At 35.4% G+C, this 9,639-nt stretch overlaps 1 protein-coding gene across 1 annotated transcript in view; it reads left to right on the plus strand.

Moving 5' to 3' along the window:
• Positions 1-4,721: 4,721 nt before the first annotated feature.
• Positions 4,722-9,639, plus strand: part of LOC108749507 (cyclic AMP response element-binding protein A) — a 30,645-nt gene continuing 25,727 nt past the window's right edge. The window contains exon 1 of the mRNA XM_018488282.1: positions 4,722-4,959. Within this exon, the coding sequence (XP_018343784.1) occupies positions 4,891-4,959 (69 nt within the window). The 5' untranslated portion in view covers positions 4,722-4,890. The remainder of the gene's footprint in view (positions 4,960-9,639) is intronic.

Below are 9,639 nucleotides of genomic sequence, written 5' to 3' on the forward strand. Positions count from 1 at the left end.
TTCTTCTTCTTCTTCTTCTTCTTCTTCTTCTTCTTTTTCCTTTTTTTCATCAATCTTCCCATGCCACGGTGCTCGCGTACGCTGGTAGTGCTGGTACCGCTACTCGACGGACGCTCCACGGCTCATGGCACGCTGCGACGCGGCGAATGCAGACCCGGTGCACGTGCACGCGCCGCCGCGCCGCGCCGCAGCCGAGCCGGCGCTCCGTTCCATCTGGTACGCTCCGATCCGATTACGACGACCGGATCTATCATCGTTCGCTGTTGGGGTCACTTCACTCCTCGCGCCACGCCGACCGCGCGGCCGGCTACTCACTGTCAAAACACCGGGCGCGGTGAATTCCCAAGAGATCGGCTCCGTCCAGCAGAAAAAGTAGCCTTTCCTGATGTCGTAAGATTCTTTCTTAAAGCTAAAACGATTAGTTTTTGCCTTTACTTCAGTTCTTCACTGGATCTAAGTGTACAAACCGAGCAGTATTAGAGTATAACGTACTTGGAGATATCGAGGATTGCGAATTAAAGACTAAAATTTGACCAATCAGATAATTTCAATTTTAATCCATTTCATTCTAATTGGTCTAATTCTAATCTCCAATTTGCAATCCTCAATCTCCAATGTATTGTCTGATACATAGGCTTCAGTCGCAATGTTGAGTGATGCGACGCTGATGGAATGTGGAGCTCCTCCCGACGATTGATGACGATTGACCCTTCAGGATGATTCTCTCGCAACATCACGAGAATCGATCCATCTTTGGTCGCAACTGCGTGAAATAGTGATTATTAAGCGATAATATTGCAGTAAGAGAAAAAACATAGTAGTAGAAATTTTATAATAAGTGACAACTATACAAGTTTTATATTATATAGAGGTAATATATATATATATATATATAGTTGAAGAAACTATTCTACAGTTGCAATAACTATTTATTCAACTATGTACATTATTTCTACATATAAAACTTGTGTTATAGTTGTCATCTATTGTATATATATGTATAATTGTTACTACATACCTCTTTCTCTAATTATGGGATAAAATAAATGGAATAAATTTATCATGTTCGGTGAATTGTATCGCAATCTTTGCTGACAGCGATGCGGTGCTTGGAATATTCAAGTCATGCGTACCAAAGGTGAAACGAAACTTTCATCGTATCCTTGTAGCGATAAAGTTTGCTGAGAATAGTATTTATAAGTTTGACGCATCATGCCACGATAAGAACGTTTCACGTGCTTCTCGCAATTGCGCGAATCGCGATTGATAGAAACAGTGTTTCTGAAACATGCGGATCTCTTATATTCTCGTCGGCATCGATCGATGCATCTTGCCTTTTTCTTTCCGGAAATACCAGTTTTAGCATCGACTGCGGTTACGTGGAATCGTTCGCGCATCAATAGGTCGGAAAGAACGAAGCTGGATGATTGTATTGGAAGTGACATTTGCGCGAACAGTGTTATTTGAAAAAAAATAAGGAGGAAAAAAGAAGCAAACATGTTGTGAAATATTCCTCCGAGTTGTACAAAGAGAGTGCATGTCGATTACTGTCAAATTTGAAAACGTAATTACAAACTGAAGCTGAAATAATAATACTTGTATTACCAATGAAATTGATCAATTTTCTTAATAAAATCAAAATTTAATAAAATTTAATAAAATTCAAAAATAATGAACAAATTATGGTAACTGGCTCTTTGAACTACGTCAAAAATAAATAAACAATAAAAGAGCACATATATAGGCCACAACGCAGGTTGTGTTGCACGATTTCTATTTATTTATTTCAAAAAATTACATAAACAACTGTTTCAACTGTTAAATCTAGTCATCATCAGTACGACATAAATTACCTAACTATTGATCGATAACTTATTCGCAGTGATTGTTAAATTTTACATTCATCTTGCATATAAAATCTCAAAGAGTTTAACAAAACGCACGCATACAAGATCTTTAACATAATTGCATCAAACCTCCTTTTGAAAAAAAAACGTAGTGATGGCTGGATTTAACAGTCGAAACGTTTATATAGTTTTTTAAAATAGATAAATAGAAATCGTGTAACAACAATCTACGTTTTGGCCTATGTGTGTGCGCGCGCGTGTGCTTTGCTCCTTTGTTGTTTATTTATTTTTAAAGAATAACGCACGCTGTGTTACGTCAATATCTGCGAATTAATTATCAGCGGAAGTAACAGAATAGATACGTTCGGAAATAATTTTCAAGCGATTTCGATAGCAATAAGTATATTGCTATATGACATGTTATATACGAGATGTCGCAAATGTTAAGTAACGGATTGTTTATAACGGATACGTATCGTTACGCGGATATAAATATTTGTGGCGATGCCTTTCACGGAGAAACTGATATATCATTTTATTGACGTGAAGTTTAGAAAAAAGAAACCAGTGAAAGATTTTTGCCATCTCACTGACGTATACGTGAAAAGAAGAATTTTGTTAAAGTATCTAAAAATTTAGCTAGATATCATAAATAGTTTTGATAAAATAACTTTGGCCTAAATTTTGAAAAATACCTAGATAGCACGCATGTCCAAAATCAGGATATGAGATATCTTAAAATGTCCTAAAAAAGTTTTAAGATAACTTATATGTTTCGATATCTTGACATGGGTACTATCTAAATTTGGGCTGAAAAGTTATTCCATTTTACGTTACAGATTGGAAACTCATTTTGTTCCATTATTAAAATAATTATTAAAATAATTACGCGCAAGTTAGAATGTCAACTTTTTGCTCACTATGTTTGAGCGTTCTATATAATTTAACGTACGATGATTTATCTAAATTTCAATCAATGCACCATTCTTGCTCAATTTTCAAGATGGTTTCCAAACGCGCCACGAACTTTTTACATTTTTACTAACTTTATCGCATCCAAGTCCAAGAGGTCAAAATCTACAAAAAGTATTTTTATTTACATATCTTTTTGGGTAAATACTAATCTTTTTTTAACTACTTTCTGATAGCAAAATCGTTCTTTCCATATAATACTTATTGTTAGAATAACTCTCGAATGATGCGCACGCTTGAAAGTAGAATAATTGTATTTACATTGTTTAGAGCATAATTAACGCTTAACCTATATAACTGTTTCACGTTTGAAATAACATGCACGTTATTTCAACATATACTAATATTTATTACTTTAACATATACATAATGTTTATTACAGAGCATGTTCCCTCGTGATTATTCGCATAATTAATTCCGGCACAATTTTGGCGATCGAATATCAATTTATTTAATCCTCGTACTAAAACTATGATGTTGCGATGCCATGTAACATTAGCTTTCAGCAAGAGCTTCGCATTCGCGCGAAACTACTTAATTTCTTATTTATATGTTTTTTTATCGCGACAATCATTATATCGCGCATAAACAGAATCCATCCGCAGCATGAAAGAGAAAGACTATATATATATATAAGAGTTTAAAGAAGAGAATTTACGCGTCGCGCCACGTAACGAGGTAGCTAATTTCTTTTTTTGATGGTAAGCAGAGGTCGATTAGAGAATCTTCTCGATGTATTGTACCATAAGCCTCTTCCGCCGTGATTTCTGGACTGTTGTGCGTGTTACATATGTACATACATGCAAGAAGTGGCTCGAATGAACTTTATACTCCAAGATACTTGGTCGCACTTGAAAATAACTCTCGCGATTTATAATTCCTTATCTAAAGGTTTATTTCTGTACAACGTAAGTAAAACTATTTAAAAGATATATTTGCATCTAAACCTGTAACCGTTTCCGAATTTATTTCCAAATATTACGAGTATGAGATCGTAACGAACACTATTATTATACGAATATTATAAGAAAAAGAATAATGAATTGGAGACTGTATTGTAACTTCTTTTTACTTATAATTTCGTGATATCGCTCGCTTTACCGTGCAACAGCTCCCCCTCTCTTCTCCTTCTCTTTCTCTCTTGCAACTGCAATATGGGTATTAGCCCATAAAGAAAGGTCCATTGAACTCGTTAGAACGCATCGCGGGCTGTAATGCAGCTATGCATCATCCCGTAATATAGGACAAAAGATATTAAACGCCAAACCAGCCGTGGCAGATAATAAGTACGACACGCGCGATACCGTATGCAACGCTGAGGTCACGGATGCGCACGCGTGCACGTGTTACTGTAATCTATGTAAGCTCGTTTATCGATATCCGCCTTGCCGGATCAGCATCCAACATCCGGTTGAATCTTTCAACTAAATACTTACATATACCTTTCCGGCTTGTTATCGCGAGCGAGACTTGTACAATTGTACCTTCGCGCGCGTTCATCTCTCTGTTCTTCCTCTTCATTTTATTTACAGGTATACTACAATATTTACAGGTATACCGCGAAAGCGCGATATTCCTCTTATCTCTCGATCTTCTGGATTTAATTTTAACCGAATTTAACAAATATAACGCGCTGAACGAATTTATTGTATTTCCTTTTATCTTCTACACAAATAGCAAGCTTTTACTTTAATCTTGAACGAAAAGATTTTCAAGATCTTATCCCAAGGGAAAAACATCCACCGCGAGGTTCTCGAGGTTCTCTCGTTAACGCAATTAATGTATTGTAATTAAACGGCATAATCGCGAATCCCTCGCCAATTTAGTAAACGAAGAAGATAATCAACAATATCCGCGCAATAATGTCGGATGATGAGATCACGAAATAATCTTGGCTTTCAGATACTAACGGAGCTTGCAAGATTATCAAAGAAACGCTGTGGATCCTCGTGGCGACGACATGTCGGCGCTTTAATTTTCTTCGTCCTTCATGGGCAAGTATATACCATGTTCCTCTGACCGACGACGCTCGCATTATCCGGAAAGGTAAAGGAAACGAAATATATGTATCATGGCGTTCTACGACGTGGGAACGGGCGACCTCAAGGAATTGTGGGAGTCTTATATCACCGAGCCGCCGGTGAGTGCGCAACCTTTATACATACATGTATATAAACTGATTCCTAAGAGAAGAGATGGAGAATTTCATTGTAAAGGAAGTATATGGCAGAGTTAATATAACTTTTTCGAGTTTAAGGACTCTTAGAAAAATTTCGTTGGCACTGGTAAGATAGTGATTAATTGCTTATATATTTTTAATATTGAAAAAAAACATTGCTCAGTGCTTTTAATACTTAAAATAAGTAATTAATCATAATGTTTTAAAATGTGGAGAGATCAGTATTAAATTAGAGATTTCTGCACGAGAGAGGTAATTATCGCCGTTTGCCGCTCGCGAATTTGTTGTGCCTATGTGGCATTATTACTACAACGTATGTTCTCGAGAAAGTGTTTATCTAAAATCTCGAATGAAAGGAAACTCCATTGGGGGATCGTAGGGACGCCTACATCCTTCAGAGCCTTCAGAGGGCCGTGCATCCGCAATCCTCGACGTTATTCGAATATTCGTGTCAAATCTCAAGAGACAGTCAGCGGCCAGTAATTCTGTCAAGACTTATTATACTGACGCATTCAAGTATATATTTTTAAACACAGTACGAATACCGTTATTTCCGTAACCTTATCTGTTACGTTGGTTGAAAATATACGATCGTACTTTACAAGAGATATTCATTTTACAGTACTATTTTACAATGCTATTTTACAATGCTATTCGCACAAAAAGTGTCTTTTTTATGAGCTTCTTTTTATGTAGAACGCAAGGAACGCTTGCAAGTGTTGTGCTTATCAAATTGATTGAACGTCATTGAAAAATATATTGTACTGTTTCTTGCACATTTCTGAATGATAACAACTACAATATTTAATAATACAGTGTCATATATTTGCTACGCTTCAATCTTCACAAGTGATAATAACTAGTAAAAGTTAAAATGTAATATTGCAAAAACATGATTGCGTTAAAATTCCAAGTAAGATTTTATCAATATGAATCACCGTCTAAAGTCGAATCTCCTTTTTAACTACGTATCTATTCAGTCACTACTTTTTTAAACTCACTTTAATATCTCCAGTTTAAAGAAAGCCTGTCCAACATGACAGTCTTTGAATGATGAATAATAACGGTCGCGTACTTACATATGCATCGCGTATATTATCATTTATCATCGCGCTTATGGTGACACGGTTGCAAGTTGCACTAATTAAGCTTAAGGAAATGAGGAAACCGACAAATTTACATGATAGCGCCTTGTAGGGCATTACGTCACAACGCAACGCCGATAATTCTTCCACCAGTCGGACAATTCGTCGCGTTTATTCTTCGCGCGACCCTCACCTGATCTATCTACCATCCTGCGAACGAGCAGTGCGAACGTGCACGACGGAAACAATTTTTCATCGCGCCTGCTTGTTGCATTCGCGACAGCAACAATGGCTGCGCACATGCTCCTTTCATTCTCCCAGCGTGCTGCGTGCGTTCTCGTCTTCGATCGGCGCGCAAAATGGGACACGGTCGCAAATTCCTCCCGCGGCCCTTTCACGTCAGAATTTTCTTTGCAGTTTGCACGACGCGACGCGACGCACGCGAAGGCATCGTATTGTCTCGCCGCGCGTCTCCTCGCGACAAATTAATCCTAATCATTAACGCGCCGCGTCTCTAATATTGTTACGCCTCGACTGTTTCTCGCCGGCGGCGAATAAATACATATACCAATTCACATTCAGTCGTTGCTGTTTTACGCGCCGCGCCGCGCCGCGCCGAACGTGTACTTATTATTGGTTATTGTTCTTCTTATCGGCCGCCCGTAGCTTCACGTGTTCAGTTCGAGTAATTTAACAGGTCTCTCCGAAGCGACGACGCGATTAACCGGTATTTTTATCGTTTCCTAGAAGGTCGCCGATATCCACGTTCGATCCCATTGGAAATAAAATTCAATCGTCAATCGCGTAGTAGATGTCATCGTCTCTTGGAGAATCGAGAGTTAATCTTGCGTCAATTCTTTCGTCGTTCTTCTGTCGAGGATTTACGCAACAACGCTGGGAATGATAGCAATTATTCTTTTCTTTTTTTTTATTCAGCATGCGTTTGAACGTTATGACGTTCTAGACAATGTAAAATTAGGAATCAGGATACGCATTAAAAATATGTTTAAAAAACGTCTTAATCGGGAATAGTGATTTGGTATTTTTTTACGTAAACGATCACATAGTTTCAACATGTTTTTATACCTCAATTAAAATCGCTATTATTGACATCTTATTGTATATAATTGATTGTTTCTTGATTTATCAGTATTTAAGAACATTACGGATATGAATTACAATTTTTTGAAAAAAAGTAAAAACCAATTAAATATTAAGCAGAATAAGTAGCTTACCATGACAGTATTTCTAAAAAACAAAGATCTTAATTAATATAATACTTTTCTATTGTGGATTTCCGATGGAATTGCACATTTAGGTTTGTAAAGAATAGTTACTAAAAAAAGAAAGAAAATTTATCAATTTTTCAAGTCTAGTATGTATAGTATACATGTACCAATAAGTGAGAGATAAACCACTGATCAAATATACCAATGTCTTCCAATGCCCAGTAATACTCAAGAAATGCCCAATTTTTATGCCCATTAATCATTTTTAAATCTTTTGTATTTAATGATAGAAAAATAACTATTAATGAAGAAATTTGATTTATATACTTATGGATAACGAGGAAAACTTTTGAATCTTATTTCCTACATAATTTTCTACGTAGTCAATCTTGTTGCCATGTCTTGCTGCCAATGAATACCCAATTTGATTATAAATCATTAATCATGATATTATTTAGTAATATGTTGTAGAACTGTTACAATTTTTTTTATTTTTACATAACATTTTGTGTCTGATCATGTTTATCTTTTAAATAATTTTTTTCTAAACATAATAAGTAATTTTGTTACACTGTTGTTAATAATATTTTATTTCTGGATTCAATCATATTGGAGCTGCCATTTTGATACTAATTTTTATATTTTGACCTCACTTTTGTGTTCAGCTGTCTCCCTTTAAAAATAACTAGACAATATATGTTTTATTTTTCAAAAAAGTAAAATCTTAAAACATTAAATGATTTACAACGATTCACCTTTTTGTCGCCGCTACGCTGGAGTGTAAAAACATCCCAAGTAACTGTTCTCGGGTTTGAAACATTTATGCGAGAACAGTTTAAAAGACATCTTAAAAACATTTTACGTCCTGTTATTTAGTGTTGGACTTTATCTGAATTACACTTCGAATATATCATCACAATTCGATTGCTCCTCGCAAACACGAGAGAAAAATTGGCGCCACTCAGGATGCAGTCGAGTTGCCACTACAAATTTTTTGATTGGAATTAGTAAAATTCTTTCTTCTCATTGGTTAATCAAATACTTTGGTTAATCGAATACTGGAAGTATTCGAATTCAATGGCAACTCGACCGCACCTTCAAACGCGGATTCACAGCATTTATAGCATATATATTATATCGTGAAGGATACTGTATTTGAATAGTAAGACATTATAATTGGTGTACCCACCTGTACAAATATCGCATCATTTCCAGTGTGTTCATAAACACATGTCTTTTGCAAAGAGCCACTCGATTATACTCGTCGTTATATTCAGCCGTTCATAAACCAGACATATGTAGATATAATTTTTTGGAGCATGGAGAGCAACCAATTCTCTTCTGAATGTAAATTTAACGACGTTTTACGTTCTCGTCAGAATTATTTCTCGGTGAATTTCCGAAATTTCCGAAATATTAATCCTCGAGAAATTACAATATATTCAATATTATTCTCGGTACTTGAATAATTTGAGAGTAAATTGTTTTCAGTTTAGTAGACGCGGAAAAACATGAATAAATTATGGAGAAATGCTGACAAGATTCAATGAAAAGATTTACTGAATTTCTTATACATATATACTAATAATTATATAATTGACGAATATGTAACGCGTCTAAATCTAAAATAACTCTATGTACATTACAATTTTATCGTCGTAGCTCTCACATATTTATCACTTTTCAAACAAGTTACAGACTGACTCAAAGTAAAAAACACAGTAGTGTCAAAACTATATGTATAAGTTTTATGTATAGAATTACACACCCACAATTGAATAAACTATTTTACAGTTATTGCAACTGTAAGATAATTTATTCAACTATGTGTTATACATTAATTTTGTACATTATAAAACTAGTTTAATCGTTACCTTTATAATTGCTTCCATTATATTTTTCTCTGATTGTGAGCGCAGCAATCATTTGGAAACGGAATATTTACTGTTGAGCATATGTTTGCAGTTTACTTCATTGAACAAAGATGATATGCTTCGTTACACTCTCATTATCTATGAAATACGGCTTATGTAACTTGTGATTCGAATTGTTTGAACATAAAAGTCCATGGAAGTCCGTAATCACAACGTAATTTTAACATGTTAATGCAAATATATGTACACACGTTATTATTTTTCATAATCCAATGAAAAGCATTTATAATTGTTTAATATTATAAATATATTTATGCGCATGCACACCTGTCTTTTTTTTCTTTCTTCCGTTATTTATCTACATCTACGGAGCTAGCATGAAATTTAACGCGGACATCGAAGATTATACTTGTATGTATATTCATACTATATACAGTCTCACATACACACATA

This window comes from Trachymyrmex septentrionalis, unplaced genomic scaffold (assembly GCF_001594115.1).
Source record: "Trachymyrmex septentrionalis isolate Tsep2-gDNA-1 unplaced genomic scaffold, Tsep1.0 scaffold29, whole genome shotgun sequence".
Classification (NCBI taxonomy): Eukaryota; Metazoa; Arthropoda; class Insecta; order Hymenoptera; family Formicidae; genus Trachymyrmex; species Trachymyrmex septentrionalis.